Genomic DNA, 20,506 nt, shown 5'->3' with positions numbered 1-20,506 from the left:
AAAAAAAAAAACTTACGTAGTATATAAATTACAAGTATATATCAATTATCAATAAATTACAATAACCCAACAAGATCTAACTCCACAATCAATCATATCATCCAATTATATACTATACTGTACTTATCAAATTAGCAATTCGCAAGTAGTATCAATTTAAAAACAGTGAACTTATGTACTGGGTTGATGGAAGGGTTTGGGAATTTGGGGGAAAATGGGGAGTAAGAGAGAGAAAGTTTGAGGGTAGGGCCAGTAGCCCTGATGGTATTGACTAAATGTTCCAACAAAAATAAAAGTGAGGTTTTGTGGAATGTCGGACTCGAACCGTTGATCTCTTACAATCTAATAGTTAGGATGCAATGTAAAAAACCCACTGGGCTGCGCTTGGATATCTTTAATCGTATCAACAAAAATTACTTTTAAACTTTTTTTCAGAAGATCAGTGGGTTCAATGAACCCATTTGAACCCATCCTATATCCGCCCCTGTATGTTGATGATGATACCGTTTTTTTTTTCTTTCAAAGATTGATAAATTGAACTTTGTAGTATTTCTCTGTATTTGATAATTTGGGTGTTTAAGTTGACCACTACAGGTCAATTATATTGAAAGAGTTGATTGTATTATTAGTAATATATCACTTAATATAACAACATAGGCTTATGATATTATCTATGGCAAAAATGTGAAAATATTAAAGTAAAATTAATATTAATAATCCGATTGATGTGTAATGTTGTCATGCATTACAAACTTAATACGGAGTACTATTTTAAGTAACATATTAATTAGTTATCTAACGCCTCACTCGAGAAGATTCTTTGTAGTATATATGCAAGTTCAACACTACGGAGTACAATTTTATTTGTTAAAACCGTGCATCGCACGGGGCTAATCTAGTATTAAGACTATGAGGAAAAAAAATTATAAGTTTAATGTACAAAAAAAAAAAAAAAAAGTAAATTAGGGGTAGTTTAGCCATTTCAGCTAATAAATGAGGGGTAACATCGTCATTTTAGCTAATAAACAAAAGGTAGCTTTGTCATTTTATGTTTTAAAAGATCACTGATTTACAAAGTTGATATCCTCAAATATTACTTCGTACTCGTTTATATTGTAATACAAAGTGCTAACAATGAATTTTATCATGTTGAGTTGATGACAGATTGGAGGTGAAATGTTTGATTAATATGAGATAATAATCAATGAAATAATAAGAACGAGAGAGAGTGGGGGATAACTCAAGTGGTTAGAGCCCCTCCCGATTCCAAGAGATCGATATTGAGATCGATTCTCATTCCCCGACCTTGTGGCTCTCTAAACACCAAAAATAATAATAAGAACGAGAAAACCATAAAGAAGATAAACAAAGAATACAAGTATTTACCTGGTTTGATCAACTAGACGTCTAGGCCTACTATGTGGGTTGGGGTTCAACCGTTTCTCTTCAATATAATGGAGAAAGAACAAAGAGGACTATACAAGGAGTCCTTATAACTAAACGATGTATGTGAAGGCATAAATAATATGGTCATCCAATGATTCTTCATACAAGATGACTCTCCTTAGTTCCTATCATGATTTCTATATTCATCGTGTTAGAGCGCATTATTATGCTACTCGATTAGAAGTCATATCGAATATATTCTCTATGTGTCAACATACTTGTTGCGATGTGTTGAACATGTAGTTCATGGAGAAATAATAATGTAAATCAATTAAAGTTGATTACAAGTCATATTTAGCTTAGTCCTTGATAAGGCTCTTAAGGTGATGGGCATGGTAATTGTTTAGGGTGAAAATACCCTAAGACACGTGGCCCAATAAAGGCTTGACACGTGTCAATCTTCCAGCGGTCTGCAAAGGCCCAATTCCTTTGCAGACACGTGTCCCTTATACCCTAATTGAGGTACAGCTCTCCCTTACTATAAATAGTAAGGGTAGACCTCATTTATGACATATACATTAATTGCAACCACAAAAAAAACAAAACAAAGCCCAAACCTACTGAAACGCTCTCGAACCGAGAAGCTTTTACTGTTCTTATTCCACTTCGAAAAGATACTAACTTAATCTTCGGAGGCGGAACTCCCACCCCCCATCCGGAGTCTCCGTTACTTGTGCAGGTACAGGCGTAAGAAGGAAGTCTGCTAGGTGCAGGTACAGGCGTAAGAAGGAAGTCTGCTAGGAAATTGTAACTCTCCCGAAGGACACATAGAAAACCCCCAAACAGTAATCAAAACCATACATGTGTATCACTATGTGACGAGGTGCTTTTGGAGATTCAAGCTTGTTTTGTAATGTTTGCATCTTCACGACTGAAGTGCTTTGCTATCCCCAAACAATAGATTTTTTCCCCTTCGGAATTTAACAAATGACTAGGCTTGGCTACAAATTAAAGGTCCTCAATGACTAAAGGTTTGTCTCAAAAGTGTCATGACGAATCTTTGAATAATATAATCAAATGTATTATACAATAATATAAGTTGTTCATTACCTTGGTGAATAAGTTGAAATTCGAGTAGAGCACTCTAATCCATTTCATATGAGACATTGTAAAATAAGATTTCAAATGAGTCATAATTTGAGATAATTCTCAATAGAATGAGCAGAATAAATTATAGGATGCTTACCAATATGGGAGTTAGTTTAAAAGTTATCCCAGCCTTAATAATGATGCCAAGTTAACCTAGTTTTCGAGAATATCACGAACGAGATCAATGTTCTCTTTCTCATATTAATTCATCATATCTTTATTTTTCTACACTCATAAAAATATAATCTACTAATATGCACATGATATATATATATATATATATTTTTTTTCCCTATATTAGATTGCTTGATGTTAATGAATTATATACTCGAATAATAAGATGTCTAAAAACTTAGCTTTATGATATCCTATAATTTACTCTCAAATATGTTCAAGACAACCTTCACTCGGAGACATTATTTATTTGAAGTCCACGTCATCATGTGTGAGCATATCCAAATTTCCATAAGATTTTAGTAATTAAATAATTAAACTATCAATTGTTTTCTTTGTAGACACTAAATATTACTCGGTATGTCTTAATATGAACTATAATGTTTATTGAAATAAAAGTTCTCTGTTTTCTTGTCTCAATTCATTTGTTATATATATGGTATTAAATATGAGTATGTAAGTACGAAATACTCTGTATTATTTAATTAACTACTGTTAGGTAGTAATGAGGTGTCCACCGTGCGAGTCGTGCGAGCTGGGTTAGGGTTAGGTGGGTCGCGGGTTGGGGTTTCATGACACACGGCACGACACACGTAGGGTAGGGTGGGCCGGGTCGTGGGTTGGGTCGGAGAAGTTGGACACACCAGGGTTAGGTTCGTGGGTTAGACGAGTCGTGGGTGGGTCGAGCTGGGTTTGTGGGTTAGACGGATCGTGGGTGGGTCGAGCTGGGTTTGTGGGTTAGACGGGTCATGGGTGGGTCGAGCTAGGTTCGTGGGTTAGACGGGTCAAGGTGGGTTAGTGAGTTAGGGTGGGTCGAAGGGTGGGTTTGTGGGTTAGGTGGGTTAGGGTCGGGTGGGTTAGTGGGTTAGGGTCGGGTGGGTTTGTGGGTTAGGTGGGTTAGGGTCGGGTGGGTTTGTGGGTTAGGGTCGGGTGGGTTCGTGGGTTAGGGTCGGGTGGGTTGTGTGGTGTTTTAATTTTTACAAAATTAACAATTTGATGGCTTGCTCTTAATTAAGATGCCTACGTATCCTTATATTATAAAATAAGGAATCAAAGCCAGCGTAGTTCTTATATTGTACTTCTTTTGAAATTTGGGGGGGGGGGGCTTGGACCTATCTTTAGAAAACTAAAATTTAATTTTGCAATTAAATTGTAATTTTCGAAAAATAAGTTGCCTACGTATCCCGAAAGAATCAAAGCCCACGTAGTTCTTAGCGTACCTGATTTAGACTTTTCTAGCCACCCATGTTTGTTGCATCATCATCCCCGGAAGCTGCATCATCCGTTGACGACTCCAATATCATCACAGGATCATCTTCATCGTCTTCGTCTTCCTTTAAACCTTGAGTTCTTCTTTCAGCTTGATCCCAATCTTTCTTACAAACACAAATTTGAATGCTTTCCGGAGTTAAGCGAGATCTTTTTTCATCTAACACTCTTCTACCTGCACTAAAAGCAGACTCGGAAGCAACAGATGAAGCGGGAACTGCAAGTATATCTTTTGCAATTCTCGCCAATATAGGAAAACTTTTTTTATGTTCTTGCCACCATTTTATAATTTGAAAGTTGTTGTTGGTCTCATGTTGATATGACAAATAATCATTAATAGCAAGTGTTGAAGAAGATGATGATGAGAATGATGTAGATGCTTTGTGTTTTTTTTTCATAACTTTATCAAGAAAACCAAATCTAGAATCGGAAGTGCTAGTAGTAGTTGGTGTTGCCAAATCAAAACCATAAATAGATGCATAATGATCATAAAGGTCTCCCAAAACAGATTTGCATTTGTTAATATATTCACTAACATCATAATCGATACTTAAACTTGTATAATAAAATTCTAAAAGATTTTCCAAACCTTCAGCTTTGACACCGGGGTCAAGAATAGCAGCAATTCCATAAATGATTGGAAATTCACTAAAATAAGTATGCCACTTACGTTTCATGCTATCAAGAACGGGACGAAGTCCATCAATCTTCATATGCTCTTCGATGGTGTGAACAACTTTAACACACTCAATTATGACTAAATGAACGTTAGGCTCATAAATATAAGAGAAAATATGAGTTGCACTATCAAAAGCATTTAAAACATCACGAACAAAAGAAGCATTAGTCCAATGACTTTCGGTTATTAACTCAGTAGGATCAACACGAGTCTCATTGTAAAGTTGGGTCAAAATATCACGATACTTTATAGCATCACTCAACAACTTGAAAGTAGAATTCCAACGGGTAGGGGTATCAATAGACCATTGTCTTTTCTTAAGACCTCTCTCTTTACACATAGCTATGTACTTTCTTCTAACTGACTGAGTAATCCTAATCCATTTTATAACTGTTCTAATTGGGTTTAGCAATGGTTGCAACTCAGCGAGACCCTCTTGAACAGACAAATTCAAAATATGAGCACAACATCTAACATGCAAGAGACTACCACCCAACAACAAATTCAACTCGGAGTCATTTTTCAAATAGTCAATACACTTTGTGTTTGCAGTTGCATTATCAAGAGACAAAGAAAAAACTTTATTATTCAAGTGAAATTCTTTTAAACAATCCAAAATACGAACTTTGATGTTAAAACCGGTATGCCTTTCTTCCATAGCTTGAAAACATAGTATACGTTTTTGAATAAACCAATCATCATCCACCCAATGAGCAGTAATGCAAAGAAAAGGTTCGCCAAAACTAGAAGTCCATGTATCACTTGTAAAACTAACACGACCATCAAAAGTACGAAATAATTCAATCAAACCACTCCTATACTTATAATAAGAAGTTTGTGTATAACGTCTTAGGGTATTTCGGGGGACACGAGTAAATGCAGGTTGTAATGCAACTTTATTAAAATGCTCAACGTTTGCATTTTCACCGTAACTAAAAGGGTATTCATTAGCAATAACTAAAGTACTCATTTCATCAATCATTCTATCTTTATTATAAATGAAAGGTGTACCTCCGCCGGGTTGGTTCATGTATCCACCCAATTGTGTTTGGACGCCACCCCCCGAAGGACGGGGGCCATTTTCGAACAAGTCGTGTTTATTTTGCAAATGCCGACTCAAGGTTCCGGTTCCATCTCCCGTTTTCCAATTATATGACTTGACATTTGCACCTAGTGCCTTGCAAACTAGGCATGTACACGTGAACCTCTTTGGTTGACCAGGTTGCCATCCCGGGGGTGTGACCTCAACTCGTTCAAAATGTTTCCACACCCAAGAAAAATGTGCTCGACCTCTACTTTCACCGCCACCACCTTTCATAAATCAAATTATTAAAATTAATTTTTAAATGCTATTCATGAAAATAAGCTTTTAAATTTTAAATATTTTAATTGTACTTATTTAAACGCATTTTTCATGGTAATTAACTAATTGTAAATCATAGAAAATTGGAAACTAAACTAACTTTATAATCATTAATAATAGTTTTTTTAAATATTCATAACAATAAAAATTTAATTAGAAATTACCTTGAGATGAAGGTTGAGATGTTGGTTGCGATGGAGGTGGCATAGTTGAACTTGATGATTGGTGGGACTCGTGGGAGAAATGTTGTGGTGGAGACGTTTGAATATTTTGCCTATCTCCTAAACCATAATCTCCATATTCATTGACAAATTGGTTTAAATTTTCCGTATTAATTTCATACGAAAAATTTGCACCACCACTCCTTTGGCTACCACTTCGACCACCACTTTGACTCCTTCCCATTCCTCCTCTTGAGCTCATTTTTTTTTTGTATGATTACTAATTATAATATGGAGAAGAACTTTTTTTTTTAGAATCTTAAGAATACTAATAATAATATTAAGGAGATTTTTTTTAACAAAAATATAACTCTATATAACACTTGAGAATTTGAGAACAATAAGAATTTTTAAGTAAGAGAGAAAGAAAGCTTGAATTTGTGTGGAAATTTGAGTGAAATGGAATTGGTATTTATAGGAAAAATAGAATGGATGATCATACACTTAAAAAACTAGCCGTTAGATACAAAAAACTAGCCGTTTTTTTTTTAAAATGGATGTTAGGCCGTGCGGGCCGTGCGGGTCGTGCGAATTGTGCGGGCTGTGCGGGCCGTGCGGGTTGTGCGGGCCGTGCGGGTTGTGCCGGCCGTGCGGGTTGGGTGGGTCATGCGTGCGGGTTGGGTGGGTCATGCGTGCGGGTTAGGTGGGTTGGCTCGTGCGGGTTGGGTGGGTCATTCGTGCGGGTTGGGTGGGTCATTCGTGCGGGTGGGCCGTGCGGGCTGGGTTGTGCCAGGTGGGTCGGGTTAGGTGGGTTCACGGGCTAGGTGTGTCGAATTAAATGAGTCAAAACGGGTTGTGCGATTTGGGTCGAATCAAACGGGTTAAACTGAGCTGGGTTGAAATGGGTTGTGTCGAAAATTTTGGACCCACGACACAACCCGGATTAAATCCGAGCTGTGCCGGGCTGTGCCGGATTGAAACCGGGTCGGACCCACGTGACCCACCAGCCGTGCGAGTTAGGGTGGGCTGGGTCCAACCCGGCCCACTGGCCACCTCTAGGTAGTATCCTACCACCAGCATTTCGAGATCGACAGCGCAACTTGAGCGTTCAACTCGCCAATATATAACTTTCATTTAAAGGCAAGATCTTCCCTTTTCAATTTTATTTCTTTCTTTCTTATTCTTAAATATAATTTGTCACCCAATTTTTTATTTTCATTTAAAAAACCAAGTAATTTTAATAAATAGTGTTCTACCTTTCATCACCCTACCCTTCTACTACCCCTTTTCTTGCTTCCAATCAGATCTGCTCTACATTCTCTCAAATTTGTCAAAATTCATGATCTTTACCCAAATTTCGAGGTGGGTTTTTCTTGAATTTCATTTTTTACCAAAATTTCCTTTCTTTTTTGAAAAAGAAATTCATTTTTTGATGTTCTTGTTTCTGATTTTTTTTGTGGGTAGGTTTTGAAGTGGAAGATTGATCAGTGATAACCGACGAAATACAAGAAAAGGGTAAAAAGAAAAATGGGTGAAAATAGGGGTGGATTTCAGCTTGGAACTGTTGGGGCTTTGAGTCTCTCAGTTGTATCTTCTGTTTCAATTGTCATTTGCAATAAAGCCCTTATTAGTACTTTGGGTTTTCAATTTGGTAAGTTCTTATAATTCAATTTTGGGTTTTTATTAATGTCCATTAATTGTTTAGCTGATAAGGTTTTAATTTCTTCAATTTCTTGTTGATTTGATGAAGTGCTATTGTTTTTAATTGATTTTGATATATGTGACCTTAAGGCCTAACTGTATGCGATTAATGGCAATGTCACGCGTGAATCGGTGTTATTAAATGATATGTTTATGTGAATCCAATGTGTGAACACAGCTCGGGTTTAAGCTGTACTGGTTCTTGATTTGGAGTGGTATTGAGAATTCTATGATTTTAGATATAGTGATCTATTTATGCTTCACGAGGAAGAGGAAGTGGGCGTTGTTTGAAATGAAGGGGATTATGGTTTACTTTAATTTTGGGATTTTAGGATGTCCAAGAAATGGAATTGTGTTCCGCGCTTTAAATGGCCGTTCCTCATCAGAATGAATTTGATGGAACTTAAATCTGATTTCTAGCTATTTAAGTGTTGATGGAACTTAAATCTTTGGTGATTCTTTACTACCACGTCCTGCAAAAGATGGATTACACTGCTTTGAATGAGGATGTCTATTATGTGAGGTAGTGGGTTTGTGGTACTATTTGAGGCTAAGACACATTGTAATGTAATGCTTTGGTGTTCTAATATCTTGCCCTTTTGGAAATGTGATGTTTTTATCTTCAATAGATCTCATGTCATGGGCTAGTATTTCTAGTTGCTATAGATTAACAGTGGTAATTTGTATAAAATTATCAAATGATAAGATGTACCTTCCATTAAGTTTTTTTTCTGAGGTTGGAATCCAGTTATCATTGAAATCTAGTAAGTGTATCCTTTGTTATTGTGGGTCATGGCCTGTAATTTTTTTGGCTGATGACCCATGTAGTCTTTTGCATCAGACAAAGAAGGGAGCATATACTATTTTTTTTGGTAACATTTAACATGGAGAAGTTAGTTTTTGCAAACAGACAATGATACGGAGTACATTAATCATGAGTAAATATTGCAGCAGTTTTCAAATAGTTGTGGTGACCTATGTGGCTATGTGCATGGAATTGATTTCAACCAATAAGAGTCCTACATTCAAATTATTTGTCTTATGTTCGTCACCTTTTCATGTAAAAAAGGTGTTTCTTTTTCTTATAATTTATTTTAATTACCTGTTGGCCAATCTTGACTTGTTAGAATTGAACATTCTACTGTGTCTTGACATCCTAGATCCTACAGGATCCACATCAAGTCATGTTATTGCAGGGTGTCGAGTCTCTTCGATCTGGTACTCTTTCGTTAAATCTAATGATGGAACTTTTAAAAACAAAAAGCTGTATGATTTCATAGTTGTACTTGTATACGTTACCAATCCTCGAACCTGTAGCTTTGTGTTGTTCAGTAGTTTGGTGCATACTGTTCGTTCTATTACAACTGCAAATGTTGGCAGGTAAAGAATTTGTCACATTGTTGTAAAAAGAAAACTACTTGTCACGTGGACAATTACAAGCATTTTGGAGAGATTACATTTTAGATAAGACTCATGATGAAGGGTGTTAAGCTTGCCTACATTTTACGTGAACCTATGAAGTAGGATGGTATGTTTGTGCAGGGATGAAGCTAGAAGCTACTCAATCTAGTGTCATAGGGGGGGCATAGACATTATCAAAAACATATAATGACCCAAATACATAACATGTAGTTTTCTATAATATTTCAAAAGAAAAGTTGTGGCTATGTAGCTACCTTATATTGAGTATATTCTTCATTAAAAAAAAAACCCTATTATTCAGGAAACTTTAAGCTGAAATTGACCTAATTTGATTTGTAATTATCAGCATTTTCTAATCATAGATAGAACAGTGGTCAGCTAACAATTGAACAGTGATCAATGATTGGTCATATCTGGCTGTTAATAACTCAAGGTTTTGTTCTTCTAATATAATGTCTTAATAGGTAGTTATCTGCCAAATTAGAAAGAAGTGTTATAAACTACTTTTTATATGAACCTATGAGGTCATTGACTATTTAATGGATACTTTTATTTTTATTTTATTTTTATTTTTTATTTTTTAAAAGTTTTTATTTAGTGTTTAGTTTTATTTATGATAATCTTTTTTTTTTTTAGTTTAGGAGGGAAATAAAATCTTGCGTCAACAAATTGCCAGGTTTCTGGCAATGGTATGTATGATATCTGATATGGAATTATGGCATATAGGGCTGAAGTACTGAATCACTTGATACTGTGCCAAAAGTATCTAATAATTTTAACATGTCTAGTTAGAAAAATCGTGTGCTATCCACGTAGACAAGAAAATTTACGTGAGTCAACCATTTGTCCAAAGTCTGTTGATAGTGCGCGCTTTACATGTCCAGGGACTTAATTATGATTGTGATTGAAGTGCTAAGTAATTTATGGTTCATTATCAAACATAAAGAGCCAACACAGTTCTTGAAGCAAAAACATCTAAATGAATGTCCTATACTCCTATCTATTTTTGTTCTTATACTTAAATTGATGATCGTTGCTGAAATGATATTACCTAAAGGGGTATATAGATAACTCAATCCACTCCTTAAAAAATTATACTTTTGGGTTTGTCACAAATTTTAAGTATATATGTTAAATGTGGCATTAAATCTATAGTGGATAAAGAGAGAGTGTTATGTTACATGGTAATAAAGTTTCTTTTATGGAGGGGAGAAAAAGAAAATATTTTTGGATGGAATATGCAAATAGTGCCAATGGATGGAGGAAGTTTATGTTAGTTTTAATTGCTTTTAGTTATTGAGTTATCTCTGATTGATGGATGTTAGTATGTTACATTATAACAGAAGGGGGTGTCTTTAGATTTTCCTTATAAGTTATGAATGCAAAATGAATACTGAAAGCCAAACACCCTGTAAACCAGTTCTTATGGTGATTTCAGATTCTAGGGTTGTCATTGCTTAGAACTTTAATGCAGATTTTGAGGATATGATTAGGTACTGTGAGGATGATGAAGAGTAAAACATAAAACTTTATGCATGATGCAATTGGTAACTTGTGAACCTGTTGGGTAACTCACACTTATTAATTTATTATTCTAAGAGAATTCCGCAGCTGTTGTGCTGTTTCTCCATCTCCTTGGATAATATTGCTTGAATGCATGTAATTTTAGGCTTGTTAACTAAAGAGTAAAGTAGCAAACATTGTGTAATCTAACTGTTCTAAAGTCATTAATTGATACTGGAAAGAGCAAACACCTTGCGAAACATCTTCTCTGTGCCACACGTTGCATTTTTTCAATGTATATGGTGCTTGCGCTTTTCAAGAACTGCCCTTAACCTTTAATTTTCTCCCATAATATACTTATGCTAATTATACTACCCTTGTTCCTAGATGATTGATAAGATTACAGGAGCAACAGAAGCCAGGAGGAGTAGGAAAGAGATTTTATTGTATGGGGGCATATATAAGAAATTAAGAATAGGTTTGAGAAAGAGTCTTATAAGTGGGGCTTTTGTAAGAAGTCCGGGAGTGTTTTAAATGGGCTACTAATGATAGTAGAAAATGTAATCAACAAAAAGGAATGTAGGTAGTATAAAGTAGTGAGTGATTTGTGTTAAAATGTGGATAAAAGTATGAAATAATTTCTTACTCCCTTTCCTCTATACCCTGTTTGGTAAGGATTTTCTCAAATTTTCCTCTATAGATTGAAACCCATAGCCATCTCTCTCTCTCTCTCTGTCTGATAATCGTAGTGTAGCTTTGGGTGCAGTGCAATAAATAGACTGAGGGAGTTGCTTTTTATTGTATTTTGAGGAAATTAATGACTAGAGCTTGTTGGAAAGCTTTAGTGCCTTATATATATGATCTTATGTCGTTAGTATAAGGATCTTTGAGGAAGAATATTGAAGAAGTCTCAACCTCTCAGTGTATGGAAGTAGTATCTTATATTGAATTAGAGTCTGTTTAGTATGTAATTATAATTCTTAATAGCCAATAAGTCAATTACTTTTCCATTTCGCAACGATGCAATTTGACATGGATTTTAATGGTGTCTATCTGAAGCTGATAATTTTGACATTATTCCTGAAGTGCCAGAGATTTTAATTTTTGGTATGAATGTATTTTAGCATGTACACAGTAAACTAACTATTGTTCCTTTCTTGTCTATCTGCAGCTACTACATTGACGAGCTGGCATCTGCTTGTTACCTTTTGCTCTCTTCATGTAGCTTTAAAGATGAAATTATTTGAACACAAACCCTTTGAGCGAAAAGCTGTTTTGGGGTTTGGCATTCTAAATGGAATATCCATTGGACTATTAAATCTCAGCTTGGGTTTTAATTCCGTTGGCTTCTATCAGGTATGAAGCTGGCTAATTTCTTGTAATCTGTTGCATTGATAATACTAGGATATACTTAAGTAAGAAAAGGCTTGATGTTTTATGGGTCATTAAGGTCTGAAATCATTCCCTTTTCTCGAGTACATGTGCTCAATGTTTGTGATTTAAATGCTTGTATGTTGAGCGTTATAGGACCTTATTTTTAAATTTTTTTTCTAGATTAGTTATGTGTTTAATCATGAATTATCCGGTCCCTGTTATAAGCTGTAAATAACTTTAACAGTTCTTGCATTTTGCTGTTAAAATATATTTGCTGAAGTTCTCTTGTTTTGGTTTTATGCAGATGACAAAGCTTGCAATCATCCCATGCACTGTCTTTCTGGAAACTGTCTTTTTTAAGAAGCAATTCAGGTCGGTTGAAGTTTGACATTTTAATTGTGGTATATAGATGATTTGGATTCCATACTTTATGAGAGAGTTTTAGTAAATACGATTTATAATTATGAGCTTGCCTCGTTTTTGTAATCAATTTGGCATGACATTCATACAACCTCTTACCATTTCCGTCCTAGTCACTTGGTCACATTTCCCAAGGAACAATAGAAAATTTTCTTTTTTATATAAAATGCCTTTAATACATATGTATCATTCAAAAATCTCATACTTCTTTTCAGGAAGTACAGGAACACTCACTAATACAAGAAATTTAGAATGCATTCAAAGCATATTGTTGTTGGGCATGTCCAAATTAAAGATAGTTCATACTTCCTCCATTTCTTTTTAACCGTAACCCATTCCTTTTAGGGAAGTTGCAAATTAATTGCAACTTTAATTTGGACAATGATTCTCTCTATCTCTCTGACCTACTCATCACATGGGTCACCCTTTTTTTTTTTTTATCTCTTTCCTCTCCTTAAATACCGCACACACACCCCACGTTGCAATTAAAAAAGAACGGAGGTGTACATATAGCTCGCACATAGATAGAGGATAAGATAACCTTTTTTGGCTCCCAAAAGGCCAAAAGAACTGCAACAGTCATTAGTATTGACTTTGAAAAGTAATTACATTTTGTATCAAATCTTTGTGCGAAGAAAATATTTTCATTAGATAAAAGCAGTAAAAAAAATGTTTGTGTATATACATGGAAATGTAGATGCTCTGCTGCTGTCCCTGATTTTACTTTTCTCTAGTATGGTGTTCTTGTTTTTGTAATTGGTATGTCTTACAGTACTAAAGTTTTCTATGATCTCCTTCATGCAGCCGAAGCATACAGAGCTCTCTTGCTGTACTTCTTATAGGTGTGGGGATTGCAACTGTTACAGATCTGCAGCTGAATGCTCTGGGATCTTTCTTATCTTTCCTTGCAGTGATCACAACTTGTGTTGCGCAGATTGTATCCTTTCTGAAACTGTTGTAGTATGCCCTTTCCCTTTCTGTTATTTCTATATGTGCATGCCTCTTATTTTCCTGACTGCACAAATTAGCTTGATAGAACTCACTTGCTAATTTAGCAGAACACAGTTTTTGACAAATGTTTTTATGAAAGCTCTGCATGTGGCAGAAAGGTTGAAATACCGCCTTATCTTGACAGTTAAAGCAATGACTGCTAGGTATCTTATTTTACTTTCAGTGCTGAATGGAGGGATAAATTTTCTGATAGTTGTAACTTTGAAATGTATCTTGTCCTATTCAAAATCATTACTGACTGTTGTAGATGTAGAGATGTTGTGAATAAGTCTGGTAAAAGGTATATATAAATATATATGTGCGTGTTTGTATCTTTTGTTTAAGATCTTAACCATACCATTCTAGATGACTAATACCATCCAGAAGAAGTTCAAAGTTTCTTCAACTCAGCTGTTGTATCAATCAAGTCCTTACCAAGCAGCAACACTGTTGATCTCTGGGCCATTTCTAGATAAACTTTTGACAAATCAAAATGTGTTTACTTTCAATTATACAACACAAGTATTGGTGAGAAGATAGATTTCCTTTTCTGTTTATTACTCTTTCCAGTGACCTTATTTTCAACTATATGTTTGACAAGTCTTTTCATTTGTTTTGCAGACTTTCATCATAATTTCCTGTTTGATTGCTGTCTCCGTTAATTTCAGTACTTTCCTTGTGATTGGAAAGACATCTCCAGTCACTTATCAAGTGCTAGGACATCTGAAAACATGCTTGGTTTTGGCATTTGGCTACATCTTGCTTCATGATCCATTTAGCTGGAGAAATATTCTTGGAATCTTGATTGCGTTGGTGGGAATGATTCTTTATTCCTATTACTGTACCCGAGAAACTCAGAAGAAGGCGTCTGAACCAGCTCCATTGTCTCAGGTACTGTTTTCTCAAGAAAAAAACTCCCAACTTTGACGACCTGTTTGGTTAGCAACATTGGTAATGAGTTTATATGTAGTTTTGTAAGGGAAGTGTCATGTCATTGACCGTAGTAATATTTTTCTTTTTTTTTTTTACCCTTTTAAAAAATAAATTTTCATTAATTGTCAATATCACCTTTGAGGTTGTAAATGAAAACTTATGGAGAAACACATATTTGGGGATGGAGGTGCATCACTCGTATATTGACATGAGGAATTCTTTGCAGAATTATATACAAACTCATTATCATTTTTCCATACATATATTTTTTTTATCAAACAGGCTGTGAGTTGTTTATGTAATCTGTATCATTTCACCAATGAGCTTTTTTTTGGATGATATCTGAGGCTTTTTTATCACCACTAGGTTAAGGGAGATGAGTCTGATCCTTTAATTAATCTGGAAAGTGGAGGCAAAGGGTCTACCTGATGGGGAGCTTTCCAGAGGCACATCTAAGGAACTCAAACAAACTTGTTTGATGGGTTCCTCGCCTTTGTATGCCATTGATCAGCACTAGGAGAACTGCTTATGTGAAGATAATAGAGTTAGCAGTTAGCTGGGGTTCTCATGTAATGGCTGTCATCTCGTAGAACAACAGGTATGAACGGTGATATGGGAGCCTTCAGCAATAGCTTGGCAGTTTGTTCAGTTTGGAGAACTGCCCTTCATTGTCACCATTTTTGTCATATAAATAGTTTGGCAACCCAATTGATTGATAAATCATTAGTCGTGTTCTTAATATAGTGCAAAATATGATCATAGATTCTATATACATCATCAAGATACATAATTCTTGACACCTTTTAGCTTTGAGTGTCTGCTCTATTTTCTTTTGCGTTCATCATGATATTCAGGTTTAAGTTAGCTCAAATAGAAGGATAAATGTTGAAATCATTGTTATTAAAATCCCGATTTAAATCTTATAATCTTACGATTTATGCATGTCATACGATTCGATTTACGATTCTACCTGATTTTACATATTTCTCTTAACTAGCAAAATGCTGCTCGCTTGGTTGGATGTAGGAATTTATCCTTCTCTGAAATATTGCAGTGTTTTTATGTCTTAGAAGTGGCAAAAATTGTATGATTGGCTAGAGCTTCTTGTAGCAAAATTTGCTTGGCTTGCGGAATAATCGAAATGGAAGTAGATTTTCAAGAAAGTTGTGCTTGTGTGTTTTGTCGTCTGAATAATTTCACCGCAATTTTCCTATCAGAAGCTCTATGTCCTGTCTTATTTAGTCAATCAATAGGGGGGTTTTCAAGATAGGGGGGTGGTAATTCTAGTCATCAGGTCGGTTTTGGGGTTAGATTTTGGATCGATTTTGAGTTTGCATAGAAACTATCAAAAATAGTGTAAAATGTAATATTATTACGAAATATGAAATTTAGGTCGAATCCGAGTTTGATTCGGTTCAGGTTTGGGTTTCTCTCAGTAACTTTGGGCCGGGTTAGGGATTGCTAGGCTGCCACCCCTTGGGGTATCACCATTGCTACACGTCAGATGTATGCAGTATGCTGTAGACCCCTTGTAAGGACTGTACTTTGCAAACGTTTACATAGAATTAAAAAAAAAAACTGCGCTTAACTCAAAAAATGCTAGCTGCTGTCATTTCTAGTAAACTTGTCATTGAGCATTAATCTTAGCTGTATAACAATCCTTGGCTCTTAAGTACTCTCTCCGTGTTTTTTAAGTGACACACTTTTCATTTCCGATCGTGTTTTTTTTAAGTGACACACTTCCTCTTTTAGATTCCTTACATTTTAATAATATATATTCACCCCACTATCTCTTACTTTATCATTTCTCACTCCTTTTATGGTCCCCACTTCCTCTCACATTCTTTTACTTTATCATTTCTCATTCCTCCAACCTATCCCACTAACATCTGATTTTATTAAAGTTAATAAAATCTCCTAAAACTATGTGCCGGTCAAACTGTGTCACTTAAAAAAACACAGAGGGAGTATACATATTACATACTTCACATAACTACAAAGAAACGCTGAGATTTTCAAAATGATGGCTTAGGGCCTGCTCTCTTTAGCTTATTTTCAGTTCAGTTCAGCTCCAATAAGTTCAGTTCAGTTCAGTTCTTATCTTAATTTCCTTCTCTCATAATATATTTAGTTCAGTTCAGTTCAATTTAGCTCCAATAAGTTCAGTTCAGCTCAGCCCAGTTCAGTTAATCAAAATAGGCCCTTAGGCAATATTAATCCCATTATTTGTTATAGATAATGAAAAATCTTCACCTCTTCCATTACATTCCCTGTGTCACATGACCTGTTTTCCTTCCTATGAAAACTATAGACATTTTTTTTTTTGAAAGAAATGAAAAATATAGACATTAAGCTTTGAAAAGTCTTCACTTGAGTTCATTATATGTTTCTTGTTGGCAGGGTTGTTAAGATTGGGATTTCATTTTGTATTAGTGTGATTTAGGGCTTGTTTTGATTTACAGAACTGAACTGAACTTAAGTTGAAGAGAACAAACCCTTATATAATTGAATGTGTAAAATTATTTTGTGAGATCTTACAAATTTGAGAAAATGCATGATAGAATCTTAGAATGATACAATTTGATAATTTTACATCTTTCAAGCTATATAATATTAAATTGCATTGGTGGTCCAATAATAGATGATGCTACAAACTCAAGATGATTTTGAAATTTATTTGAACATTTTATGATAATTATTGTGGATAGATTGGTGATTTTTGTTTGTTTTTTTTTTTTTTTAATTTTATTTTTTAAAATGTAACTCACATTAATAGATTTCACGATGATCCAATTTTATCCAATTACCTATGATGTTATAGCTTTAATCCAAACAAATTTGTTGTACTTATGCATCAAGTTTGTTTAGAGGAAACGAGAGAGACATGGATTATAGAGCGAGATGGAACAAGAAACAAAACAAAATCCCTTATCTCTCAAAATTCTATATCTAGGGGGGAGGGATGGAGACTAAAATTAGGCTGCTTATGAGACGAGACAGCTCGCGGGCTACTCGCGAGCTTAATACTTGATCAACAATCAATTCAAAACTCTAACGAGTCGAGTCGAGCAAGCCACTACTCGACTCGAAAGCTCGTTAGAAGCTCGATATAATTAACATTTGTTTCTAAAAATATTTTTACACTTCAAACAATTTTTTAAAATTATTCTCTTAATGTCTTAATTAAAGCTTAGCTTCAAAGGATAATGCATTAAGATAACACTAATAATATTATAATTTTATTTGTAATTACAATATCATATACAAGAATATTAAACTAATTAAATACATACTATTAATTAAATCAAATTTACAATTCTTTAAAAAAATAAATCAAATTTAGAATGTATAAGTAATAAAATGTTAAGGTTGTTGGTAATAAAATATCTTTTTTTTTTTGACAAAAGACGATAATAAAATTCATGTATATTAGAATGTTGATGGTATATTCTATATATATGGGTATGATACTAATATACTATAATTGTACAAAACCATAATAATAATAATAATAATAATAATAATAATAATAATAATAATAATAATATACCAAGCAAAGCTTGGTGAAGTTGGGGAACTCACCTTGTGACTTTGAGGTCATGAGTTTGAACCCCACCAACTACAAAATGCTTGGGAGTAGAGGGATTCCCTTATTTCCCCCCTCTACTTTCAAAGCGATGACCTGTGGAGTTGGGCTGGCTAAACCTATGAGAAGTGTCGATTAAGTAGGATCCTTCTTCTTACCTTAAAAAAATATGTTACACAACTTGTACTATATCGATAAAATTATAATGATGTAGAATAGAATGAGAGATATATAAGAGAATACTAATGGGGCCTTCTATAGGGCCACTGGTCATGCTATTGAGTTCAAATAGATCTCTAAGCTCTTAGATGTAGATAATTATGTACGTAGTATTTATTTTTTTAAAAAAAATTCTTAATTTATTTACTTTTATTTTTAATTTAGATGTGGAGTACATAATTACTTCTAAGCTCCTAATCCAACAAAAATTAGTTAAAAAGAAATTATTTCCTAATTTCTGTTCTAACTTTCATTAAAATAAATAAATAAATAAAAGGATTTATGGTGGATCTAAATTGTTGTTTGAAATAGGTTGGTTATTCACTGATTATTTGGTTAATTCTTGGTGTGTTTTTTTTCCTGCAAAATCGTTTCTATCTCGTAAATTAAATTTGGATGATTGTTATTGTTCACATTATTAGTACATCCTCTAATTGTTATTGAAGTTTATGATGTGGTTGGCTTGTTTAAGATGATGTTTGCTGATGTGTTTTGTTTGTTTTTTTCAGGAAAAAAGTTAAGATGGGGGTTAACTGGGCAGACCTGCCGACTGATTTGGTGGTTAATATACTCGATAAACACATAGTATCATTCGTGGACGGTCTAGCCTTTTCCGGTGTGTGTCGTTCGTGGCGTAAAGCTTCTGAATTAGTCAATTTGAAGCACAAGTGGGAGTGTCAAATGCCGTGGCTTATGCTAACTGATGGCAACCAGGATATCACCGAGCATGAATGGATAGGGCCTTATCTAAAACCCGATCATGTAGAGTCGAGTGTTATCGTAGCAGCAAGGAGTATTGAAGACAAGTTTGATGATATTAATACTACTCGAAGCTTGTTTGGGATTTAACGCAGGAGAAAGTTAGATGTTACAATGTCGAGTGTGATCTAGGATATGGAAGGAAGTGTTGGGGATCATCTCATGGTTGGATACTAACTCATGGGATTGATGATAACATGTACTTATTTAACCCTCTTACCAAGGATTGCCTCGATCTCCCTTGTCGCCGTACAATCCCTTTCCTTCGGGATAATTCTGGTGAATTCCTTGGTGCATATTTCATAAACAGGGCTGTTGTACTTAAGGTATCAGGTGATACTTTAGTGGTGGTACTTATATATGATGCCTATCTTAGAGCTGCAATTGCCAAGCCCGGGGACACACAGTGGACACCAATTATATCTGAGAAAAGGGCTATTTACCGGAGGGTTATGGATGTATTATACCGTAGGGATAATCTTGGTACCGATGGACTTGTATTCGTGAATGAGAGTGGCAATATTGCACTGGTAAACCTTGATGATGTTCAGAATAAGAAACCTCTGGCATTAAGTTGGTACGGATGTTACGTACCGTATATACAAACCTACATAGTTAATTCTGGTCAGGATCTTCTGTTGGTATTGAGGATATTTGAGACGGAAACAAACGATGAAGGAAAGGTCAGAGAAGGTGAACATGATATTGATCATTACAAGACAGTTAATTTTAAGGTTTACAAGTTTCAGTTTGATGACAGGAGTTGGGAAGAGTTGAAAGATTTGCAAGATGTTGCTCTATTTGTGGGTAACAATGCAACTATGTCTGTTCGTGCAAGTGAGATGGGATGCCAACGCAATTGCATATACTTTACAGATACTTACACATTCGGTTCTAATGCCACCAAAGATAAACTTGCGGGACATGACTTTTGTGTTTTTTAAATGGGTGACAATATCATCCGACCATTGAAGCTGGAGAATAACACCCACTTACGCTCTTCCTATTGTTGTCCCATGTGGTTTCGTCCAGCAATTTAATTCTAAAATCGATTTTGTCTTCCAACTTGTTTATATTCTTGTAACTTAAATGTACAAGCATTAATTTACATTTGCTTAAGTTTACAGAGTTTTATTGTTGTATTTTTGAGTTTAGATCTTCCCTTTCGAGAATAACTCTGATATTTAACACACCAAAACTATGTGTACATGTCTTGCAATGATATTTCCTTGTATAAAAGAAAAACTATTTGGGTACTTGCTTACTCCGTATCTATATGTTAATTGTAGTAAGTTTCTGAAGGTATGTTCACATTTATTGAGCTGAACTGAATTTATTGGAGCTGAACTGAACTAAAATATAAAGCAGACATGAATATTTTATGAAAGAAATAAATTAGGAGTTAAACTGAATTAGAC

General features: G+C 34.8%; 2 protein-coding genes across 2 annotated transcripts; both read left to right on the top strand.

Moving 5' to 3' along the window:
* The first annotated feature begins 7,345 nt into the window (after positions 1-7,345).
* LOC110723184 (UDP-xylose transporter 3-like) lies at positions 7,346-15,473 on the top strand. The gene is made up of 8 exons (XM_021902515.1): positions 7,346-7,543; positions 7,646-7,832; positions 11,979-12,163; positions 12,486-12,553; positions 13,406-13,538; positions 13,958-14,119; positions 14,213-14,482; positions 14,891-15,473. The coding sequence occupies exons 2-8, from the start codon at positions 7,709-7,711 to the stop codon at positions 14,951-14,953; spliced, it is 1,005 nt and encodes a 334-aa protein (XP_021758207.1). The 5' UTR covers positions 7,346-7,543; positions 7,646-7,708; the 3' UTR covers positions 14,954-15,473.
* A 3,378-nt stretch (positions 15,474-18,851) lies between these two features.
* On the top strand, positions 18,852-20,032 carry LOC110722995 (F-box protein At2g05970-like). The gene is made up of 2 exons (XM_021902268.1): positions 18,852-19,091; positions 19,184-20,032. Exons 1-2 carry the CDS (start codon positions 18,852-18,854, stop codon positions 20,030-20,032), a joined length of 1,089 nt encoding a protein of 362 aa, XP_021757960.1.
* Positions 20,033-20,506: the final 474 nt, after the last annotated feature.

Source organism: Chenopodium quinoa, unplaced genomic scaffold (assembly GCF_001683475.1).
Source record: "Chenopodium quinoa cultivar QQ74 unplaced genomic scaffold, ASM168347v1, whole genome shotgun sequence".
In the NCBI taxonomy this organism is placed as follows: domain Eukaryota; kingdom Viridiplantae; phylum Streptophyta; class Magnoliopsida; order Caryophyllales; family Amaranthaceae; genus Chenopodium; species Chenopodium quinoa.
This window is presented reverse-complemented; position numbering and strand designations above follow the sequence as displayed.